The sequence below is a fragment of the Aquarana catesbeiana genome, linkage group LG06 (assembly GCF_042186555.1).
Source record: "Aquarana catesbeiana isolate 2022-GZ linkage group LG06, ASM4218655v1, whole genome shotgun sequence".
Classification (NCBI taxonomy): Eukaryota; Metazoa; Chordata; class Amphibia; order Anura; family Ranidae; genus Aquarana; species Aquarana catesbeiana.
The window spans coordinates 329,057,236-329,083,199 of record NC_133329.1 but is presented as its reverse complement, the minus strand read 5'-3'; the positions used below and the strand labels follow the sequence as shown (position 1 = coordinate 329,083,199).

At 41.0% G+C, this 25,964-nt stretch overlaps 1 protein-coding gene across 1 annotated transcript in view; it reads left to right on the top strand.

Moving 5' to 3' along the window:
• Positions 1-25,964, top strand: part of AGPS (alkylglycerone phosphate synthase) — a 334,984-nt gene that overhangs the window by 275,079 nt on the left and 33,941 nt on the right. The window contains exons 15-18 of the mRNA XM_073633833.1: positions 1,876-1,945; positions 6,509-6,570; positions 9,505-9,594; positions 22,978-23,077. Coding sequence (XP_073489934.1) covers positions 1,876-1,945; positions 6,509-6,570; positions 9,505-9,594; positions 22,978-23,077 — 322 coding nt within the window. The remainder of the gene's footprint in view (positions 1-1,875; positions 1,946-6,508; positions 6,571-9,504; positions 9,595-22,977; positions 23,078-25,964) is intronic.

Here is a 25,964-nt window from a genome sequence, read left to right as displayed (position 1 = left end):
CCTGTCCGGTCACATCATCCCTTCATCGGCTGGCATCAGTAAAGAGGATAGACTGCTGACAGCGGCTGCAGAGCCTGAACAATGACATCACTCATAGGCTTACTATCGGGCATTCATTGTCAGCTCTTCTTCCTCTACACTGGAACCGATGCTGGGAGCCGATCATGTGACCAGACTGGAGACCGGACTGGAGTGCCCTCAGAAAAGGTAAATATAGACATCTTTACTTTTTACAGGGCGGTTTAGAATGGGGTGGGAGGAGTATGAATGCTACTTTAAATGAAATTTCCAACGCACCAAAAACACCACAAAAGGGGTATGTAGCATTTTTGGCAGTGCTCCAAAATGCACATTCATGGAAAGCAGCGCTGCAACTTGTTTCTGTTTGCAAGGTGCGTTAGTCTGCCATTAAGTATAAATTGCACCAACGCATGCATATTACTCCAACATAATATTAAAAATGGGCCCTAAAATAAATGGACCAAAACAAGAAAAATTAGCTTTATGATGAATGGTAAAATTCAATTACACATATTGTACATTCCAAAATATATCAGACATCTCAAGTGAGTGTTGTAGCTGTTGGTTACCACATACCGTATATACTCGAGTATAAGTCGAGTTTTTCAGCACATTTTTTTTGTGCTGAAAGTGCCCCCCTCGACTTATACTCGAGTCGAGCACTTTTTTGCAGCAAAAAATTTCATTTTCCGAACCGAATTTGGGGCCCCGTATCTCAGGGCCACTTTGTGCTAGGAACCCGAAATTTGGTGTGCAAACCCAGTGGAACTGGTACCACAGCATATCCAAAGCTGAGGTCCCTAGCACTAAGTGGCCCCGAGATACAGGGCCCCAAATCCGGTTCGGAAAATGTCATTCTCTGCTGCAGAAAAGTGCTTGACATTTTCTGAACCGATATTTGGGGCCCTGTATCTTGGGGACACTTGGTGCTAGAAACCCCAGCTTTGGTTATTTTATGCTGCTAGTTCCACTGAGTTTGCACACCAAATTTGGGGTTTCTAGCACTAAGTGGCCCCAAGATGCGGGGCCCCAAAATCGGTCAACTGTGTCCATCTGCAGCAATGTCATTTCAGGACCATTTGGGTTCAGACACCCCAAATTTTGGCTGCACCTAGGGGGCATCTAGGAACCCTTAACTACCGAGTTTGAAGTTCGGGGGACCTATGGCTGCAAATGGGCACATTGAGGCTGCAAATGGGCATTGTTGACCCTCTTTTCCACTTACAGTAGCTGTGCATTTCTCACCCTCGTCTTATACTCGGGTCACTAAGTTTTTCCCATTTTTTTGTGGTAAATTAGGGGCCTCGACTTATACTCGGAACGACTTATACTCGAGTATATACGGTACTTTGCTTGTCTTGCTCTTTGCTCCATTTGATGCTTTAGAAATCTGTTTATAGGAGGAATAACCTATGTCAGTGCAAGTCAGCATTTCAGATTTAAGGGTTATGTGTGTTTTTAACGCAAGTTCTAAAAGAATATGCTTTATTTTGGTTTAGCCTGAAGCCATGCCACTACTGCCAAGAAACATAGAATTTAATGTAAAAAAGATGCATCAGACTTATGTTCTTCTTCCTAGCTGTATAATTGTGCAAAACGTTTGCAGGTCTGAATAATTTATCTAAGCCAGAAACAAGACAAATTATCCACAATTGCGATTAAAAGCACGGCACTTGGAATTGTAATTAAATTGTTACATTGTATTAATAGCATACATTTTTTCCAGCCAGACGTCATTGTTTTAAGCTTTGTAAATGTGTTTGTGTGTTTTTATTCCATTGAAATACTATAGAGCAGCATGTAACGATTGTGCATAAATACCCAGTTAATCATTAACCATCTTTACAATTGCAGCGGCCTAGCAGCAGGCGAAGATAATGGCCAGAGAGGTTACATGCTGACATTTGTCATTGCTTACCTTCGGGTAGGTCACCCTTCTTTTCCTCTTCTCTTTGTCTGCTCATCAATGTGGATATTGACATATTCTGACCCCAGAGAATATTGAGCGCTTTATAAGAGAGGCTTTTTAAAATGTGTTGCACATCTTTGCTATTCTCTTCGAGAACATGCTGTCATTTTCTGTGCAAGTTCTCTCCCCCTTCCCAGAGAATTCACATAAAGGCTTATTAGTCCAGGGGGTGCAGATGTTGCTGGGTTTAGATATGAAAGCGATCAATGGAACAGGCAGTGTGTTATTTGCTACTTATCCAGTCAACAATAAAGTGGGCAGCCTCCATTCAAGTGGTTTCGAATACCATGCATTCAGGAAGGCCTCAGTGCTCTATGCATGAAAGTGATATCACAAAACCATTTATAAATGTAATACGTGCTGCTCAAGGCCTGGAATGATCCCACTACCAAGTAGCTACTGTGTATAAAACACAACTGGTGGTTTACCTTATAGGAGTTATTTCTGATCTTGTCAATGAAAATTAAATTTTACGAAAGTCTTATAATGGCTATTTAAGAGTGTTAACTACTTCTTCTGGAGATACAGTCCTACTGCCCTCCTACTGACCCGCATAGCGCAATGTGTGATTGTGAATGCTGTAGATTACATATACATTGAGTTAAAGCCCAACTCCAACCAAGACTTGTCAGGACAGGAAGCGATAAGAAATTTTTCTTAATAGGGACACTAAAAACATTTTTAGTAGAGTGGGGAAGGGTTAGAACTTCTGGTGGCATTTTTTTTTCTTTTAACAATATTTATTCATCTTTAATAGACAAACAGAAAACAGTGTCAGTGAACAGTCATGGCACATAATTTGCTGGTATTCGGCAGACTATCCATGCACATATACATTAATAACAGGTCATTCTACAGTACATATTGTTAGAGCTTACAACGGTCACAGTGGAGGGAGATTACACCATACCAAAATTAGGAGTTAAGAAGAAACCAAGAAACCTCACATGCAATACAATAGATCAAAAGACCTAGACTCCAGCCCACCATGTCAGCACACATTGGGTAAACATTCGTAATCAAATACAATGAGAGCTCATTAGCAAATTATCAGAGCATTGGGTCTCTAGCCTCTACTCAAGCAGCCCAGATTTTATTAGATTTTTTGGAGCACTTCTGACACGCATACGTAAGCTTATACAGGGGTAGAGCTAAGTTTATCATGGATCTCCACTCCATTTCCAGAAACAGTAGGAGGTTCGGGCAGCTTCCATTTAGATAGAATGGCCTTTCTGGAATAAATTCTGGTGGTATTTTTATTGCTGTCCATGATTCCTGGTTCCAGTGACAACTACTCCTCCATTTCTTATGTGGGTATCACAGGGATAGGAAGCGAGGGAAAATCTATCCCAATGGAGTCGCAGATGGAATAAAATATCTGGAACTTCAATGGACTAAGGGTTGAGTGTTGTCATAATTTCCCTTTTTGGAGATTGAAAGCTGACAGAATGTGTTTTTTTTTTTCCCCTTTTAATCCAAACTAAAAGGATTTAAGGTAAAGTTAGAGAACTTTCTAACATTAGCACAGCTGCACCTTTTTAGTAACCGCTTTAGTAGAACACCGATAACTCTTTAAAATACTGGTCTTTAAATGCAAATTCTTCTGTATATAGCACTACTGGATCCTTTTTGATCAGATTTACCATAGTACTTGCGTACCGTGACTGACCAGGAAAGAATCCGCTGTGTTTCTAGTCTATAGATCATTAATAATAGTTTAAATGAGAGGCTAGTTTAGTTTTTTGTAACTTAGAAATGTAAGATTATCTTTTATGCAAATTGCCAAAATTTCCTGTATATATCATCACAAATATCTGAAGTGCTATAAATTCTTACTATAATTTACCCAAATAATATCCCACATTTATAGAGCTGCTGCTACACTTCACTGGTCAACTTCAACTGCAGATTAATACTTCTAAACATCTGCAGTGCGCCAAATTCATTAATTTACCACAGCCTTTATTACAATATTACAAATAAATGTCCAATCATGTCTATCACAGAAAAGTCTATCATAACTGTGAACGTTTAGGGCCCATTCACATGCAGTTCTGTGTAGTGTGATTTCAGCCCATTCATTTTGAAATTACACCGCAACAAAAGTAGGTCATGCAGCCCCCTTAGGGCCCCTTATTCCCTCCAAAATCTACTTCAAGTGCTTCCAACTCACCACTTTAAATTGGATTGTGCTCCTCAAATTAGACAGGCGCTCACCATCTTTAGTACCTCCCCATTTCAGAAAGGTAACATTTTATATGCATCTCCTGTGGTTTGTGTTTATCATGCAGGATCCACTATGTTTCCTTATTTCCCATTACAGAAAGGTATTGGTGATCTTTCAGTTCACAACTTTTTACCCCTCTTATCTGTTTGGATATGGTCTTGTATGTTACCAGTGAGAAATACAAAAAAAGAGTTGTAATCCGTTAAAATGCTTTATTTAAAATTTTAAATACAAAATAAGCTGCAACACTCATGTTTAATAAGTGTTCACAGCACTATAATAAATGTTTTATATCTCCGAACCAATGGATATATTTCCATCTGATTCATTTTGTGATAAACATTGGTGAAATCTTCACAGGCAACCAGGGAGAAACTGCTTATTCTTGCAAGTTTTGTTTTGATCTATATACCAGCCTTTTTCAACCAGGGTGCCTTGAGGTTTATTTAGGGGTGCCTTGGCAAAATGCCTAAAAATTGGTCAAAATGGTATATAAGCCAGCAGGTGGATCAAGCCTGCCTTTTAGTTACACAAACTCAAGGGTTTTCATTATGCACCATTACAACTTTCTAGACACTGGCATCCTAACAACCAATGACATCAGTTAATAAGGAGGATGGCTGATGCCTCTACAGCATCTTTGTTTGACCCATCTGTGCCTCTCTCCCTCAGCACTGGGGTCACATTAGCTGACTGATGGAGAGAAATTGAGGTAGAAGAGAAACATTGGGATACTAGTCAGTAACAGTGTGCAAAATTTTATTTGCTTTGTAAAAATAAATCACCTCTAACATTGGGTGTCCTACCTGTGGATGTTGTTGCATTATGTAAAGCTATTAGAATAGTTTTTACATTTTAGAATGAGTAGCCTCGAGACTGTCCATAATTTTAAAGGGTGCCTTGACTGAAAAAAGGTTGAGAAACACTTCTATAGACCATATACCTGATGATGAAACAGAAAAGCAAAAATGGAGAGCATCAGTGCATATAAAATTTACTTTTAATGAATAAAACTATAAAAGATGCATTGCTGAACAAAAACCTGGTCCAGGACATAAAACTAGAAGAAACCTCCTCCTGTACAGTAGAGTAGCAGGTCACAGCAACCCCTTCTGCACTTACTCTAACTAGGCAGTCGGCTTACAAAGAGGGTAGAGATGCAGATAACACGCTTCCAAAAAGGAAACTGTAAAAACCATGTACAAATCATCCCCATTAGTAAGGTGGAAAAGGGACCAAAATTGTATCCTATAAAATTAAGCACATCAACGCTCTTTCATAAACACTAACTTTTTTAATATCTTTGAAAAAGTGTTTTTGATTAAACACATCAGCTGGAGTTATCTGTTGGTGAGATATAATGAGAGTACATTAGTGTAGGTGCTTATTATTTTTATATTTATAATTTTAAAAAACAGATTACACTATGTTTTTTTCTTGCATATCTAATGGCTAAAATTAAGACTCCATATCCAGACTGATTAGCAGGGTAAAGTGTTGTGGATTGCCAGGTCGCTGCAATCTTCTAGCAGTAGGAAAGAGGCAAACAATCAGAGGAGATGCATGTGAAGTTGAGTTGCCTATCTGTAACGGGAGCAGTACTAAAGATGGTGAGGGCCTGTCTAATTTGAGGCGCACAATCACATTAAAGTGGTGAGCGCTTAAGGTGGATTTTGAAAGCAAAGTTGTTATAGACTGTATTTTGTGACATTACTGTACATTGATAATGATTTCTAGATAACTCTTGATCTGGTTTTCATTGTACTTTATATGTGTTAGAACCAGTGCTTGCTTTTAATAGCCCTTAGAAATGATATATGCATCATGCAGCCAATTTTGTAGTGCCCTACATGATAATACATAAGTTTGGTTCTGACCCTAAACACCAATTTCTGACCAACAATGGCCAAGAAAGGTTGTCAAAGATTCAATTTGACAATAATAAGCACAAATGTTGATCTTTATTTCTCTGTCAAGTTCAATGTTGATCAACCTTTCTTTTGTTCCGCACATGACTGAGAAATCGGAGCCAGTTACTATATGTTCCATTTGTCATATAATGTTTTTGAGGTCTCCTAATTTCCAGCTCAAGGTTTTTTTTGCAGATAATGTGCTCCGTATGGCCATTTTTTCCCACTGAGACAATAGTGACTTTAAACTTGTCTTGACTAAATCTGTATGTACTGTAGATATAAAGATCAGTGTTGTCTTAAAAGTGAACTGTAAGTAATTAGTAATATCTTTCATATCACTGACATTTCCATAAGACTTTGTTATTTGTGTTTTTGTAGGATCTTGGCATGGATTATTTTTTGATAGGAGAGTCTTTTGAAACTTCTGTTCCATGGGACAGGTAAGACTCCATGTACACCGGTAAAGCTCAACTCCAGACTTTCTTTATGCTGAATCACAGGCAAATAGCTTAATACACGTTTAAAATAGATATATGGGGACTATTTCACCAGTCAAAATGTTTTATTTTTGTCAAGTTCTGAGATGTAGACAGCAGAAACAGGTTAGTAACCTCTCTGTTGCAGCTAGACCACCTTCCTGCCCATATCAGCACACTGAGGAGCTTATCTCTATCACTCTGCCATCTCCTTTTGTCAGCATGTTCCTTGTAAGCACATGTGCATGCTGTAAACCTGATTAGCTGCTGCTACCCAACCTTTCTCCTGCAGTGCAGTACTCTACTGTATAAAACAGGGATCTCCAAACTACGACCCTCCAGCTGTTGCAGAACTAAAGGTCCCGTGAGACATTGTAACACTGACATTTACAGACATGATTGGGCATGATGGGAATTGTATTTCCTGAACAACTGGACGGCCATAGTTTGGAGACCCCTGGTATAGAAGATAACAAGAGGCCGATGCCAAGCCGATTTTGGATACTTACACTCGCTACAGTTCCAAAAAAAATCGTTGTTTTCCATTTCTGCATGCCATTCACTTTTTAACAGTTGGACAGTAATAGGAAGTGTGCAGAAATAAATGATCAATTACTGTCTTAATATTTGAAGTTCCATAGTGGTGAGTGGAGTTTATGCAGAAACATAAATAACAATACTGGCTTAACTGTTTACACTCTGTGTCTATTGAAGAGCAGGACAACTTTAGTACACAGTGCTTCGCCCACCAGTACTATAGTATGCATGGCCAAACTGAACTACTTTGCACAGCTAGCCAGTGGGGAAGAAAAAAACACAATTGGAGAAACAAATGAAAAGTGGATTACAGCGCGATGACATCCAAATGGCAACAAATGTTTCTGATAAGAGCACGTCAATTCTGACCATATAGCAGGAAATGTTTCCCAGGACTGGACACCAATATGGGGAATCATAAAACAAATGTTCACAAAATGGCTTCAGCTGACTCACCACCCATCAGGAAAGCCCCTCTAACATGTTTCACCTGTGTAGGGCTGTGATCATAGAGGCCAACATGGGTGAAACATGTTAGAGGAGTTTAACTGAAGTAGTTTTGTGATTTACTGTATTGGTGTGTGTTCCTGGAAAACATTTGTGGCTATATGGTCAGGCTTGATATGCTCTTATAGTGACCTAGCACCAACAGCTGTGTTTAAACCAGTGGATACATCTGACAGGAGCATGTGAGCGGTGCTGCTTTTCCTTCAAATAGTTTCAGGTATCCCTGCCCTTTGTCAAGCCAGTAGTGGGCAGGTCTTCTAACCTACCCAACTGATGTTGCTCTCCAAGAGCTGTCAGCTTGTGGGAGTATGCATGCTGTCAGACTGTCAAAACGAAACCAAAGAAATTCCCAGGTCAACTTACCGACCAGCCTGCTAACCAATCTAATTGCCCTGTCTAACAGTATGCGTTAAGAACAGGGGTTTAGTTTGCACACATTTGCAAATACATACGTAAGCTAAAGAGCCCCATCAAGGCACGCCAGTATTTTCTGTAGTCCTAACTCTAAATTTTGAGAGCCTCCACAGTGGAAGCACATGCATTATAATGGATAGGCAGAGGGCAGGTGAGCCTGGAGGGAGCCCACCCCTCCTTAAAGGCACAGGGGCTCACTGGACACCCAGCATATATCACCCTGGCAGCAAAAGTGCCCAGTACATCCCCTTTACCAATAATTCAACAGTACGAACAGCCACTGCACTCACATATAGCTGGCCTTTGCAGAAAAGAGCACATGGAAGTCACATGGAGAAGCAAGGAGTACCGGTGGTGGATCAGGGCTGCTCTGTGCACAGAGCAGGTAAGTATAACATTTTTGTTAAGTTTACAAACATGTTAAGGGCTTCCTACCTAGGCTTTGAATGTTAAAAAAAAAAAAAAAAAACATGAGCGCTATAAAAAATAGTGCCAGGATCTTCTATTGGACTTGTCACCAATGCATATATGTTTATGTCTCTCCTATTTAATTTTGGCTTTAAGCCAGCCAAAAGTTCTCAGTTTTAAATGTCCCAATAGGGACAGATAAAAACATGTTCATTAGAATGGGGAAGGTTTATAACTTCAAACAATGTTTTTATCACTGTCTATGCCTTCCTGACCCTGTGACAACTGCACCTCCATTTCTTGTGCAGGCATCACAGGAAGAAGTGAGGCAAAATGTCACCAGAAAAAACATTTCCAAAAATAAAATTGCCTGGCATTAGGCTTGAATATATAGCCAAGCATTCCTTTAATACAGAGCCTCTAATTGTATTTGTAAGTGTGAAGCTACTGCTAACACATCTACAAAGTTATTTTGCAATAAAAGATTTTTCTGTTACTTTTCTGCAGTTTTAATATGTGTGCAAATGTGCATTTAGGTTCCAAATGCTTGAAGAAAGTCAATACACAAATTAGTCAAATATTATTGCCTGTTCTTTATGATAACCACACAGTCACTTGTGTATCAAAGTGTACGTACAAAACTCGCATTATTTCCCTGCTACAAGCAGAAAGATTTTTTTAAAATCTCATGGAGAGGTACATTTGAAATCTAATAGATTGTAAGCTCCATTCAACCACTTGTCCCTTTCCCGTTTCTTTTCCCAGTTTTTTGATCTAATAACAAGGGCCCTCTGTTTCCTCCTGTATTGAATTGTATTTTGATTGTACTGTCCGCTCTTACGCTGTAAAGCACTGCGCAAACTGTTGGCACTTTATAAATCCTGTATAATAATATTAATAAATGCTTAAAACGGAATAGCGATTAAAGTGGAGATGAGAGTTCTTAGTGCTGACAACAAGATGCATGAAGGACCAAAATGCATTGGAATGTCTTGCTCTACATTGTTATGAATGTTCTTTTCTCTATTGCAGGGTGCTAGATCTTTGTCGAAACGTCAAAGAGAGAATTGTTCGAGAATGCAAGGAAAGAGGCGTTCAATTTCCACCACTATCAACGTGCAGGTACGTCAACTCTTGCCTTGTCAGAACATCCACTACACTATTCCAGTTGCAAGTTTGTTATGCATCATGGATCTATAATTGTGCCGTTCTTGCACATGAAACAGCATTACCATACAGTTTAGTGCCTTCGCTGCAAAGTTTTATGAGCAAAGGACATCTTAATACTATTCCACTAGAGGAAGCATCATAGCTGCTGTTGGTTAGTCATCTGAGGTTTTAAAAACCAGCCAGGCTAGAAGTAAGATTGATTGATTGGAGTGCTTAACCTTTGTTAAAGTCAGCACATAGATTGCGATTGAAACCGAATAGAAATCGCATCAAGGTTTCACGATGGAAATTTCAAAACGAAATAAAGACCACTTGACGAACATAATATAAATAAACTATTATCGTGTGGTCGTTAATTCCTACGACCAGCACTTTATGAGTTTCAAATTGGAAAGATCCACTGAAGAAAGAACTGTTGGGAGTTTTATTTTTTGTTTTATACAAGCTGAGTAACATTTTTATCTCTTTGACGTGTTATTTTTTACTCGATTGAGCTAGATTAAATTGTTAGCAGTTTGGGTTGTTAAAAACTTCCAAAGCTGTAAACAGAATTGTAGATTATATTTAGAACTTAAGAAAATAATTGAGGGATGTGGTAAAAAGATGAATAACAGATCTCTTAAAAGCCTCAACATCTGAGGAAATGCCCTTAAACTTTCTTGGTGGTGCGTTGCAAATGTGTCTCTATTATCTATTCTCTCCAGTTGAGATAATTGCAGGGCATATATCTTCACGCGGCAGTGCTAACAAAAACAAAGCTTGAATTGTAAACCAAATTCTTTCACACAAAAATGTCAAACATATTCTCTGGTTTGTCATTACATGTTTATGGTCCAGCTTGGGTTGATTATCTTTCGTCGTGGGTTCCTCCAGCAGCATGGACAGATGTAAATCTTGCTCCTGCACTGCTATCAGGAAAATGGTTTGTTAGACTCTTTAAGTAAACTTTTAGCCCTGTAGGATGGCCGCACGCAAGCAAAAGATGATGTAGGCTGATCTTTTTATGCGGGGTACACACAGTCCACTTGGTTGAACAGGAAAAAAAAAAACAAAACGAGAGATCGCCGTACTAACACAAGTGATGTTAATGTGAGGATCTTCTGCTGTGCCTGTGTGTTCGGACAGGGGGACTGCCTTCCCACCAGAACACACTGATCAGCGCATGCAGCCATTGACTGGCAGTGCTTATCGGATGCCAGTCAGATGCTGGTTTTCCAGCATGATCGTTCGACAGAAGCCAGTTGTAAGACCAGCTACTGCAGAACAGACAACTGTACACACAGCCAAAAGTCAGCTGGTTCCTGTGGAACCAACCATTTTCGACTTGTGCGTACCCCGCCTTAATCGTGCATAGCTATCTTGGAAGCTTTTTGGCTAACATTAGAAATGTAATTTTGAATTAGAGGCTAGTAGAAAATATGCTGTTTAAGAAGGACATCCAACTAATTTCATAGTATGAATTAAATGATTTGTACTTGTGTTCAGCCAGTCTTGTAATCCTGACACTCCTAGCAGACAGGACAATCAGGTGCTGACTAGACTGTAATAACCCCTGGTCTATATTGGTGCAGCGCCGCAAAGTCCGCATCGCACCAATAGGAACGGTGCCATTGCCGGCAATAGGCTGTGACTTGTCATGTGATTTGACCAAATCACTCCAATGTGAACGAGGGCTTATATGAACAAGCTGAAGTTAGAAGCTGGTTGGTTACTATGCACAGCTGCACCAGGTTCTGTATGCACCAATTTTAGTAAATCTCCCTCAGTTTGATGGGTAGCTCCTGGATTTAGGCTGGAAATTCAGCTGTTTCAGCAGGACCTGGCTGACTTTTGGTATGTGCATATTCCTATCTGTTCAACAGAAGCTTAACGACCAGCTTCTGTTGAACGTTCTTGCTAGAAAGTCCATGCTGTCAATAGTACGGCAAGGGAGATTTCTGCATCCACATTGCTTCTAAGGATGCGGCGATCTGTCAGATTCTTTTTTTTTTATCTGTTCAATCCAGTGGTTAAATAAAAAAAAAAAGTGTGTGTATCCCCTGCTGAAGTCTATATATGGATGATCCCCCCCACAGTCTCATTTTCTCATCAAATGAGCAGCAGCTTATTGTGGGATATACACAAAACAGATAAGGAGCAGAGAAGCTGCACTAAAAAAACTATAAAACCTAAAAGAGTGATTGTTTTCAGTATGAACTAAAAAAATGAATATGTGAAAAAATCTAAAAATTAGAAAATAAATGTACAACCCAGAAAACAAAAAAAGTTCTGTGATGTGCTAATTAAAGTCCAAAATAGTAGATGTTCCAATGCTTCAAATAATAACACTCAGTGACTTGACATAACGAAGCGTATCCCCAACTTATAAATGGCATGCTTACCAGAACGTAAGCCAGTTAAACAGGTGGCTTAACCCAGCCCAGGCCTTGATGCGAACCAGTCACAGTAAGATGAATCGATAATTGACTTGAACTGCGGGTTATCGTTGATTCCACATTCTAAAATCATCCCAGAAAAAAACAATCACTCTTTTAGGTTTTATAATTTTTTAGCGCAGCTTCTCTGCTTCTCACAACTAAAAGCCTGCATCTGCTCCTGGATTTACTTTTTAAGTAGATTGGGGAAAGGCAGTGAATAAGTAGTTAGCACGTCCGCCTAGCAATACTAGGGTCATCGGTTCGCATCCCAGCCATGACACTACTTACTGTGATTTTCCTCCGAGTACTCCTGTTTCCTCCCACACTCCAAAGACATGTTGGTAGGTTAATTGGCTCCTGTCTAAATTGTCCCTAGTATGTATGAATGTGAGTTCCTTGAGGGCGGGGACTGATGTGAACATGCAATATATAAGTGTAAAACTCTGCGTAAATTGACGCCGCTATACAAGTACCTATAATAATCCAGACTACACAGCAATACATAGCCGGTCAAACACATGCACTTTTCTTCGCACTCCCTGTCCTGCACTGGGTTATGTCACAGGCGCTCCTCATGCACTTTTTCCTAATTGCTCAGGTCTGTCAAAAAAGTAAAAGTGCTCCATGTGGCAATCTCTCTTGATAATCTTGCAAACCTCACTTTTGCAGTAATCTGCTAATCAATGGATGTCCTCTTTGTAACTGTCACCATAATGCAACTTTCTATTTATGGGCCCATCGCTCTTCAGTTTCCTTAGTCTCCAGCAGGTGACTTCATCTTCAAAGATTTTATAAAATGGCTATAACAATAATGTTATGCTCATCATGCAAATCTCTGGTCATCACTGTGGTAGAGCATTTAATGATAGCTGCCCCAACATAGACATTTTATGTATTTTCCCAGGATATTTTTGGCTAGGAATGAATAAAGCATACAGGATAGGTTTACACTGCAGATCTTGGTGTTCATGTCCAAATAAGCACAAGTTATTTTTAGCTCTGAACTCCATATATTACGCTCTATGTACTTTCATAGTACATTAAATTAAACCGCATTGTGTGGAAAATCCGCAGTTTCTTCTGTTTTTCTGTTCTAGTTGAGATTTTATGAAGTTGCCTTTCCTCTGCTAAAGCTTATCATAGCTGACATTGTACTATGCACCTTGGAGGTGACGGTGGATAATATCCTGCGGTTACATTTTGTTTTTCTATCACTGACAGATTTTTAACCTTTTTTTAAAGCTAGGCATTAGATGATAGTCTATCACTGGATAGAATGTATTAAACTGATATGTGCGTATACAGTCAAGCTACTATAATCTATGCATGCTGCATAGATCCCCAAATCCCCAGCTTATTCCAGGGAGACTAAAGAGATCAGTCATAAAATTGCAACAATATTCTTCTTAAGTGGAGTTCTGCCCACATATATATATATTTCGGCATCCCCTCTGCTTCTATAAATCATATACAGTAAATCATCTCTATAATGCAATTCCAGTTCGAGTACATCTTTTTTAGAATTTACTTACCTTTGTTTTCTTCTTCCTGAGCACTTCTATCTTGATTGTGGGCATGTGAAGCCCACTAGGACTCTATTCTAGGATAAGGTGCTGCTGGCTCCCCAGCATGCACCTCCCGATCTTGCGCATGCGCAATCTAGACAGGGCGTAGTGCAGACAGTGTGTCTGGTTGCCATCACAACGGGTGGTGACAGAGGAAGAGCCTGCCCCGTTATGGCATCAAATCCTGTGGCGATGCCCACAGACTCCTGGGAATGATGAGGAGGATATGACGTACATCGCCGCGGACCAGAAATGGCTGATTAGAAGGGACACCCTAGCAACAAGACAGATACAGTAAGCAAAAAAAAAATTGGGGCTAAATGCTATGCGAGCAGAAAGGAACGGTTTTATATAAATATGAAATTATGGGTGGAACTCCACTTTAAACACTTCAATACCCAGGCACTTAGACACCATCCTGCCCATGCCAATTTTCAGCTTCAGCGCTGTCGCAATTTGAATGACAATTGCGCGGTCATGCTATGCTGTACGCAAAAAAAATTTTTATCATTTTGTTCCCACAAATAGAGCTTTCTTTTGGTGGTATTTGATCACCTCTGCAATTTTTATTTTTTGCGCAACAAATAAAAAAAGACTGAAAACTTTAAAAAAAACAAGTGTTTCTTTGTTTTCTGTTAAATTTTTTTGTAAATAAGTACGTTTTCTTCTTGAATGACGGGCACCGATGAGGTGGCACTGACTGGCACTGATGATGGGCACTGATAGGCAGGATTGATGGGCACTGATAGGCAGGATTGATGGGCACTGATAGGCAGGATTGATGGGCACTGATAGGCAGGATTGATGGGCACTGATAGATGGCACTCGTAGGCGGCACTGATGGGTGCTTATGGGTGGCACTGATGGACACTGATGGGTGGCACTGATGGACACTGATGGGTGGCACTGATGGACACTGATGGGTGGCATTGCTGGACATCCCTGTTTTGTAATGTGGCACAGGTGCCAGTCAGTGCCCATTTGTGGATGGCCATGGGGGGGCATGTACCTGGTCATCCACATGCTGAGGGCTTCCCTGGTGGTCCTGGGGGCTTCCCTGGTGGTCTAGTGTGGGCATCTGAGGGGGGCTGTGCTGATAAACAATCAGCGCAGACCCCCCTGTCAGGAGAGCCGCCGAGTGAGGAAAGGCTGATTAACGGCTCTTCCTGTTTACATCGTGATCAGCTGTGATTGGACACGGCTGATCATGTGGTAAAGAGCCTCCGCCGGAGGCTCTTTGCCGAGAACGGTGTAGCGGTGTGTCAGACTGATACACCGCACCACCGATCGCCACGATGCGCGCATCCACAGGCATGCGGTGGCTGTTATCCTGCTGGATGCCATATGACGCCCAGTCAGGATAACTGAACCACCGCCCGGCCGTCATTCTGCTATAGGCCGGTCGGGAGGTGGTTAAAGAGATCCGGTCAACAGATTATTCATTTTAAACTGGCTTCTTCCTATAAGATTATAGTTGCATTTTATGCATGTTATTTACCTGTAAAAGCCTCTATTGCAGGGATATGCAATTAGCGGACCTCCAGCTGTTGCAGAAGTCCCATGATGCATAGCATCAAAGCAAGGCTCAATAAGTATGACACCTGGTGGCAGAGGCATGATTGGAGTTGTAGTTTTGCAACAGCTAGAGGTCCGCTAATTGCATATCCCTGCTCTATTGTATAGACAGCAAAAAAGTCCTGAGGTTGCTGCTAGATGCCGCCATCTTGGATGTGAAGTCAACAGCTCCAACACACTCAGAGCTGTCACTCAAGTGACACACTATAGTATTCCACTTCACTCCTCCCCAACCCACCAGCAATGCTACATAAAAGGTTATTTAGGGAAGTGAAGGGATGGGGAGAGCTAAACCAGCACAGACAGGAATTGGACAATACCCGACGAGGAGAGGACAATCATGTGCAAGGAGGGAGGGGGCTGTGCTAGAGAATTGACTCTTCAGGAAGGCGTTCCTCAAGTTCAAAGGCACCTTCAAGTGAATACATTTTTTTTGGAAATGAATACATTTTAAGTTAAAATTTAAAATACCGTACTTGATTTTCTCTGTTCTTTCACTTTACCATGGTGACAGTTTACATAACTGGCCAGCGATATCTACTCTGATGAAGAAGACTTGGATTGCAATAAACTGACTTTAATTGGTCAGATAAACAAAGTCCAGACACAAATGTCAGCTTTTGCAATAAAAGTGTGTGGCTTTCCTACACCTTTGCTCAAAACTGGTTGCTATGTTAAAGTAGCTGTAAACCCTTACATATACCCAGTGAAGTGACTGGCCTCAGGTGATACACAGAGCTGAAGCTAATCCTCCTACATAAGTTGTACGTGTTTATCTGCAGTCTTCTCTTCTCTAAATCAGTTGAAAGTGCTGAATTTATAAAGCTTGTAGGGCTATCAAAAAAGGGGGTGGAGAGTGGAAATTACACCCTGTAGAGCTCAGTGAGGAGAGCTCCGAGAGCTGATTGGAGGGAAGATCAGTCAGTTATCCTATTGCACATGTTCCTGGAATAAGCTCTTCAGGCTGCTGGGTGCTGTAGCAATCACCAGCTGAATACTGGGACCCATACAAATTGTAGATATTCACCAGCATATTAAGGATCATCAATTTTGTCCAAATGTTTTTTTGTTCAAGAAAGATGACATCACAAAGCAGTGTGCCTGACAAAGGGGTCCTGCATGGCTCCGAAACGTTGCACTACACTGCTTTGTGATGTGATCTTTCTTGAATAAAAAAACATTTGGATGAAATTGATGGTCGTTGGTGTGCTGGCGAATATCTACATATCGATTGAAGGGAAGGGACACACCCCCCTCTTTACATTCAATCTGGTGGAACTGCCTCCCCTGTCACCATTTTCTCTTGGTGTCTGAAAAATTTGTCAGAAGAGATTCATGCTGATAGCAGGGGAACAAAGCAGCAGACAGAAATTTACACTTAGTGCTCTTCATTGGAACAAGTGCACACTATGCAGGGAATGGTTTTGTTCATATTTCATGTCTGATGTTTACAACCACTCTAATAGAGGTAGGGCTTTATTTTCCCCATGTCAGATCCTCCAGCAAGGAGTGCCTTAGATCTTGCACTGTAGATATACATCTATTGGGCTGTAAGCACACTCCCAAATCTGCACTGCTTATTTTTCGGAGTGATTTAGAACAAAGCCTAAATCATTTAGGGTATTTTCTTAGGCACAATTAACATTTCTAGATGTTACTTATAACATGGTAAAGCTTCACTTCTTCTTGAGGTCCACTTTAATAACCCCCCCCACCACCGCCACCACCACCACCACCACCACCCCCCCTTGCCTCTCAGAATCTAATTGTATTTGGTATAAATCAGAGTTTGTACCGCCTCTTTCATAAGGCATCCTTTGCAGATAAGTTCTATAGAGATATTCTTTTAAAAAGATGAGTGATTCTGAGTTGCCTTGTCCTTTAGGAAGTGCTGATGAGTAGTCTGCCAGGGAGCAGTAAACTATATCACACACTGATTCTATGTATGAATTCTGCTTCTCTCTCTGTTTTATGAATATGTTTTAACAGCTGGAATTCAATAGCTACTGCAGCATTCAATCTTTCAGCAAGAGTAATGCAGTGGCACAGCAATTCCTTTGCAGCCCAGTGGATTCCACAAGCATGGGAAATACTGAATCCTTTATGCCTACATGCATTCTGTTTATGGAGATGTGTATATTTCGGTGTATCTGATCAACATGACAGACGCTTCTTTTAATACTTGCCTTGATAGTCTTGGCAGAGTCTGAAGGTACATATTATGATCCTATATGAAGGAGCATACTGTGTTTTGTATCCTAAATATAGTTTAGTATTTAAATACACTTCTATAAATAGATGTTTTTTTAAGGGAAAGTTGCTCTTGTGGTTTCATAAAATTTTTTGATTTATCTTCAATTACATTTGAAGTATAGCTGGATTTTTAAAGTAAGGAGAAATTAACCTTTAAAGGGGTTGTAAAAGCAGAAGGTTTTTTTTTATCTTAATGCATTCTATGCATTAAGATAAAAAGCCTTCTGTGTGCAGCAGCCCCCCTAATACTTACCTGAGCCTCATTTCTCTCCGGCAATGTCCACAAGTCTCTCGGACGTCCAGGACTCTCCCTCCTGATTAGCTGAAACACTGCAGCAGCGCCATTGGCTCCCGCCGCTGTCAGTCAGTTACCCAATCAGGAGTCAGAGGGGGCGGGGCTAAACCGCAGCTCCGTGTCTGAATGGACACACAGAGTACCACTCGGCTCAGGTGCTGTGGGGGCACTCAACAGGAAGGAGGGGCCAGGAGCAGCAAAGAGGGACCCGAAAAGAGGAAGATCCAGGCTGCTCTGTGCACATCCACTTTACAGAGCAGGTAAGTATAACATGTTTGTTATTTAAATTAAAAAAAAAAAAGAGAGAGAGAGCCTTTTCAATCACTAAGTAAAATGCAGTAGAAATTTACAATCTCTTAAAATGATAAATCGACTTTGTTTTATCCAAAGAGATAATAAAGGGCAATTTGTCAGAACTGGAGCAGCTAGAATCTATGCATGGCAAACAGTCAGCTTCTACCTTTTCATTTAAAAGCTTTATTGAACAAGATAGCTGATTGGTTGCCATGCACAACTGCTCCAGTTTTGATAACTTCCCCTACAAGATATGTACTGTGGTTCCTATCATTAAGATCCCAATACCTCCTGCTTTGTCCTCCTTGATTTCTGGAGGAATTGATAACATGCTTTGACTTGGATCTTTAACTATAGTATATGCACAAAATCAACTTTGTGCACTGGTCCAAATCATTTGGTGGAGGGGGATTATGGTGTGGGGTTGTTTTTTCAGGGGTTGGGCTTGGCCCCTTAGTTCCAGTGAAGGGAACTTTTTAGGTGTGAGCATACCAAGACATTTTGGACAATTTAACGCTCCCAACTTTGTGGGAACAGTTTGGGGGTGGCCCTTCCTGTTCCAACATGACTGCGCACCAGTGCACAAAGCAAGGTAAAGACATGGATGAGCGAGTTTTGGGTGGAGGAACTTGAATGGCCCTGCACAGAGTCCTGACCTCAACAGGATTGGGATGAATTTGAGTGGAGACTGCGAGCCAGGCCTTCTCGTTCAACATTCGTGCCTGATGTCACAAATGCACTTCTGGAAGAATGGTCAAATATTCCCATAGACCCGCTCCTAAATCTTGTGGACAGCCTTCCCAGAAGAGTTGAAGCTGTTATAGCTACAAAGGGTGTGCCAACTCAAGATTGAATCCTACAGACGTCATTAAAGTTCATGTAGTTGTAAAGGCGGGTGTCCCAATACTTTTGACAATATAGTGTGCATATAGTGAGTATATATGCATATATGTGTGTGTGTATGTATGTATGTATGTGTGTGTGTGTGTGTGTGTGTATATATGTGTATATATATATATATATATATATATATATATATATATATATATAGTGCCTCCTAATAATAGGGTTTCCAATCAACTTTATGACATTGAACCTAAGACTTTGCAGTAGGGCAAGAGTGCTACTTAGTTGACAACTAGAAAGTTGATTGATCCTGGTAAGCAAATTTAGGTTTGTGCACCAGTAACCCAAAGGAGGTTGATGTAGGTATTATGTTTATAATTAAAAGAGAAGTATGGCTTTCTGAAAAAAACAAAAATGTATACACACACTCACCTAGGTGAATGCAGCATCAATCCAATGCTGCATCTATCCCTTGCTGACTCTGCAGTGAGAAGTGAGCGATCCAACACCGCTGATCGCTAAGTTCTCCCCCTCCGCTCTGAACAGAGAGCTGGTAAGCTGTGAAGGGGGCTGGAGGGGGTGACTCAGGCTCTCAGTAGATCGCTGAGAGGCTAAGCCAGGTGCTGATCCAGGCTTCTGGGTGTATCCAGTCATGTGGTCAGGATCTGTCCAGAGCTTGGACCAGCTCTGTGACATTGGCTGAAAACGGGTCACAGGTGTGTAGAATGAGCTGCACTCTTGTGATCCATAGGAGAAGTATAGCCAACAAATCTTTGGCTATACTTCTTTAAGCCATTAATTGTGTACAGTGAATTGCTATGGACTTTGCAACCAGTCATCATAAAGAAGGTGAAAAGGATCCATGCACGGTTCCTCAGTGTCCTGTACCTGAGAAGAAACCAGAATCCCTGTTATATTATGTGTGGAAGCCAACACTCCTGGTATATGTGACCTGCAAATGGAGGGGTGAGTTAGATCGAGAAATAAACCCAATAAATAAATGGTCGGCTATTTTGGGGGAAAGATTCCCCCCCTGAGTGAAATCTGCTTTACTTTTTTTTTTTTTTGTTTTTCCCATCTCAGTTTTTGTGAATTAAACTCTTCTGGGCATATTTATAAAACCGTGAATATGATGATTACCAAACATTCACTGCAGGTGAATTAATCTCTATAATTTAAAAACCCATGTGCCAGGAAGATTCATCTGCACTATGTTGAATGTCACATTTAGTGCTTTATAAACATGTTCCTTAGTCATGTTTTAATGTGGTAATCTTGTAGGCATGCAAATATTACCTAGGCAGTTTGTGTAAAGGAGCCCAGATCTTACAATTGGACTTCTGCTACAGCAACACAGATAGGTACCATCTAAACTGGGAATACCTATTTGAAAATGTTGGCTTTGTTTTCATCCTCGTGTGTTTGGGTTATGCATCCACATTGCTTACATGTTACATATTAGATCTTTATTGACAGCTGTCTTTTTATTTGAGGAGTTTTGATCATAATGTTTCACTTCATAATTCTAGTACCATTGAAATTTTGTAATCTCTCAAAGTCTAAAAAATCGTGGAATGTTCAAATGCATCCTTGTTAAATTTCAGTTAGAGGTGGATAACTTCTGACCTCACACTATATAACTATCACAGCAAGTTTATAACTGCTATTTTTATTTATTGCCAAGCTTAAGCCACACAGTCAGCACAGACCTTTGTGTACATGCATGTCAAGTTTAAAGTATGACTTATCCTAAGGAGAAGTGTGGGAAACCAAGAAAAAACACATACATTCTCACCTACTGTATATGGCAGCAGCACCAGTCCGATGCTGCAGCTATCCTGCGACGGCTGTAATAACAAGAACTGTGCAATCACATGTCTGCGGTTGTCGGTCTTCACTGAGCAGAGAGTGGTGATTGTCAGTCGCTGCTCTCTGCTCTGCCCCTTCAGTGCTCACTGGAGCAAAGGACTAAGGAGGGGGCAGGAAGGGCTGGCTTAGGCTCTCAGCTGTGCACTGAGAGGCTGGGCCAACTGCCGATCAGGCATCTGAGTAGATCATGACCTTAAAGTCAGGATCCTTTCAGAGACTCTGTGATGTCAGCCGACAGTGGGTTTTAATATGTGCACTTAATGGGTGCACTCCTGTGACCCACATGAGAAGTTTGGCCCAGAATTACTTTAGTCATATTTCTCTTTTAAATGAATTCACGTGAATCCTGACGTTTTTTATTACATGCAATCTTTCCCCCGAGAAAGAGTGCTTGGGCTTTCAGCAGTTAAAAGATTAGATAATGTAACATGTTTCCAATGAACCAGCAAGTAACCAGATTAGCAGTACAGTACACTAAAGAGGCTGCCATTTTGATATCTGTGGTGTCTAGGCACAGAGTGATGTTGAGCGCTACTACTTCTGAATCTGAGATCTAAGTAGGCTGTTCATTTTCCACTGCTGGTTAATTGGCAGTGGCAGCATTATTTTTTTTTAAACTAGTAAATTGTATTTTTTTTTATTGTTTCATCCTGCTGGGGGTCATTATTGACTCATTCACTTTAAGAACAAACAAAAAAAATTCCCAGCACACTTACCAGCTATCCTGCAAAAAAGACTAAATTGACCCTAACAATTCATGTTAAAGACAGAGGGTTACTTGCACACATTTGCAAATATATGTGTAAGCCACAGTGCCCATATCAAGGCTCCCCTGATTACTGTGGTCCTAACAGTAAAGTTTGAGGTTGGGTTCAAACTTATGCGAATTGGATGCTGGTTTCCCCGCATCCAATTTGCATGTCAGGAGATTGTGATCGGCTCTCAATGGAGTCGGCTCACACATCTGCGGTGCGGCTGTGGAGCGAATTGCACAGAGGTCCTGTGCTTCTTTGGCTCATTTTCAGGTCCGAATTCAGGCAAAAATTTGGGCCTGATTCATCCCTGAAACAGAGAATAGAGATGCACCGAACCCCTGCTGTCAGCTGCGTCCATTGAACCCAGCCTCAGAGTCTACAAATTGGAGCATATATAGCAATGGATAGATAAAGGGCAGGTTTTCCTGGAGGGAGCCCACTTTTCCTTACATGTACAAGGGCACGCTGGACGCCCAGCAGGAAGACAATGGCAGCTGAAAGCATCCAGCGTGATCCCACGCCAAGTTCAGCCAGCATGCTGTGAAGACAAGTGGCAACTGCATCAATCCATAACTAGCTTTTGCAATACAGTGCACATGGACGGGCAACAGGTCACAAATAAACAAAAATTTCCCAGCACTCTTAACAGCAAGCGTGCGAAAAGACCAAATTGAGCCTGTCTAACATTTCACGTTAAAGACAGAGGGTTAGTTGCACACATTTGCAAATATATGTGTAAGCAGTGCCCACATCAAGGCTCCTCTGTATACTATGGTCCCTATGTCCAGCGTGTCCTTGGGCCTTTGCGGAGTGGGCTTCCTTCAGGCAAACTTCCCCTAATCTAGCCATTGCTATTTGTTCTCCAATTTGGACCGCAGTTTACAGAGGAGTCTTGATGTGGGCACTGTGGCTTATTCATATATCTGCAAATGTGTGCAACTAAACCTCTTTCCTCTGAATTATTAGACCGGGTCAATTTGGTCTGTTTGCAGGCTAGCTGGTAAGTGTGCTGGGAAATTTATATTTGTTTGTGATGTGATTCACTTTAAGGCAGAAATTTGACCAAATGCCCTATCCCCACCTGTAGAGACTTTGGCAATCACATTCAGGTAGACATGACCAGCAGCATTTGGTCTTGTGTCCAGCACCAGCTAGAAAGGATTGAGGTGGGGGGATGTTCTAAGGGGTAAGTTGCTGTAAGTTCAAATTCATTTTAGAAAGTAGGTTTGAGTTGGAACCTCTGTCAGGTTTTTCTCCTCCTTGGGGAGGACTTCCCTCATTTCCTGTATCGGTGGTTACTTGGATTGGAAATTAACAGAGATGGCTACAGCAGGGACACTTTTTTAAGTAGATTGGATATGGGTTACATTTTATAGTTGTCTGCAATGCTAACTGCACCTTACCATTCGCTGTATCTTTAAGCTGTATACATGTTAAAAGTAATTATTTTTATCGATTTCTTTTAGAGTCACACAAACATATGATGCCGGTGCCTGTGTATACTTCTACTTTGCCTTTAATTACCGGGGCATAAGTGACCCAGTGCATGTCTACGAAGAAATTGAGGTAATGTATAAGTAAACTATTGATCCAGAATTCTGAGCAGATATTAAATTAAGAAAATGATCTGACAGAATAATAATGAAGCATGACATTCATGCTGTGACTTATCCTTTTATTTTCAGTTTTTCTAAAAAAAAATCTTTAAAGCTTGTTTGTTATTTGGAGTCTAGCAAGTACAGTGAGGGGAAAAAAGTATTTGATCTCCTGCTGATTTTGTACGTTTTGCCGACTGACAAAGAAATTATCAGTCTATAACTTTAATGGTAGGTTTATTTTAACAGTGAGAGACAGAATAACAACAAAAATATCCAGAAAAATTCATTTAAAAAAAGTTATGAATTGATTTTCATTTTAATCAGCAAGATTTCTGGCTCCCAGGTGTCTTCTATACAGGTAATGAGAAGAGATTGGGAGCAGTCTCTTAAAGGGCCAAGACCAAAGAGCTGTCCATGGATGTCAGGGACAAGATTTTAGACCTACACAAGGCTGGAATGGGCTACAAGACCATTGCCAAGCAGCTTGGTGAGAGGGTGATAACAGTTTGTGCGATTATTCGCAAATGGAAAGAAACACAAAATAACTGTCAATCTCTCTGTCTGGGTCTCCATGCAAGATCTCACCTCGTGGAGTTTCAATGACCAGGAGAACGGTGAGGAATCAGCCCAGAACTACACGAGAGAATCTTGTTAATAATCTCAAAGCAGCTCGGACCATAGTCGCCAAGAAAACAATTGGTAACACACTGCGCCGTGAAGGACTGAAATCCTGCAGCACCCACAAGGTCCCCCTGCTCAAGAAAGCACATGTACAGGCCCGTCTGAAGTTTGCTAATGAACATCTGAATGATTCAGAGGAGAACTGGATGAAAGTGTTGTGGTCAGATGAGACCAAAATTAAGCTCTTTGGCATCAACTGAACTCGCTGTGTTTGGAGGAGGAGTAGGAATGCTGCCTATGACCCCAAGAACACCATCCCTACCATCAAACCTGGAGGTGGAAACATTATGCTTTGGGGGTTTTTTTCTGCTAAGGGGACAGGACAACTTCACTGCATCAAAGGGACAATGGACAGGGCCATGTACCGTCAAATTTTGGGTGAGAACCTCCTTCCCTCAGCCAGGGCTTTGAAAATGGGTTGTGGATGGGTATTCCAGCATGACAATGACCCAAAACACACGGCCAAGGCAACAAAGGAGTGGCTCAAGAAGAAGCAAATTAAGGTCCCGGAGTGGCCTAGCCAGTCTCCAGACTTTAATCCCATAGAAAATATGTGCAGGGACCTGAAGGTTCGAGTTGCCAAACGTCAGCCTCAAAACCTTAATGACTTGGAGAGGATCTGCAAAGAGGAGAGGGACAAAATTCCTCCTGAGATGTGTACAAACCTGGTAGCCAACTACAAGAAACATCTGACCTCTGTGATTGCCAACAAGGGTTTTGCCACCAAGTACTAAGCCATGTTTTGCTAAGGGGTCAAATACTTATTTCACTCATTAAAATGCAAATCAATTAATAACTTTATTGAAATGCGTTTTTCTGGATTTGTTTGTAGTTATTCTGTCTCTCACTGTTAAAATAAACCTGCCATTAAAATGATAGACTGATCATTTCTCTGTCAGTGGGTAAACGTACAAAATCAGCAGAGGATCAAATACCCTTTTTCTCCTCGCTGTAGTCAAACTAGGACTGTGATTGTACACTTTTCTGCTCTCCTACTGATATGTCTGCACATCTTGTAATAGTGTGCCTTAAAAGACACTATACCCAGAATGGTTATAGCGAGGTGGGCTAAAAGGAACCAAATGCCCCCCCAACACACACATGCACGCACTTAACCAGTATGAAGCATAATAGAGCCGTCTTAAAATAGAAGTTATTTGCATGTCTCAATACCATCAGAAATTCCCCCCCCCAAAAAAGTGTTCCATATTCTAGGACAGTGGGTGGAGCCATGCAGATTATTTATTTGTATCTATACTATAAATCAACATTTCTGGATGTAAAATTGACCCCAGAGGCATAACTTTTTTTTTTTCCCCCAGAAAGTATGGTGGTCATCGAATAATATAATTCTGCAACAAAATAATGGGTGTCCACATGGGTGTATGTGAGCAGAGACCAGCTAAAATGCCATGCTGGCCAAGCATGTGCTGGTGAACTGGCACTAGGGGTGATGGGACATGTAGCCCAGATGCAGGCAGTCATGCGACCGTTTGATGTTTACAGTGCGCGTCCTCTTGACCAGAAGTTTGGGAAACGGATGCGGGTATAAAAAGGGGTTGTGGCCTGAATCTAAAAATGGGGAGGGGGGGGGGGCAATTTTAAAAAGAAAACATACTAGAAAATGTTTGCAGGATGCTTTCCTTGGCATCCTTGTATTAAAAAATAGGAGGCTTTATTGCTACTTTAAAATCCCCCCTCCAAAATGGGACAGAAAAAAAGGACACGTTTAAACTCTGCTTTAATCTAGTCAAACCAGTAGGCAGGACTGCATCCTCTTATGACTTTACTCTGTACTATACATCTACCCCACTTGTCCCCACTACATGTATTTAAGGACAATTCAAAAAATAAAGGTACTAATAGCTGTTGGTGGAGGGGGAAGGGTAGTTAAATGCAGCAACCTTCAGAAAATAATTGCTTAGGGGCAAAAAATAGAGATGTTCTATTGTATTTGGGTTAGGATTGCACTGATATCTGCATCAATGTCGATACCAAATATTTTTTACGAGTACTCATGAAAATGACCCAATACCCTAAACCAGTACATTTGCGGTGTGATTTGAGCCCATGCAAAATGAATAGGCTCAAATCGTACTGCAAAGAATCGCATGTGATGTGAAAAAGAATGCTGTGCGATTCCTGTCTGAATCGCATGTGGTTTACCACACCGC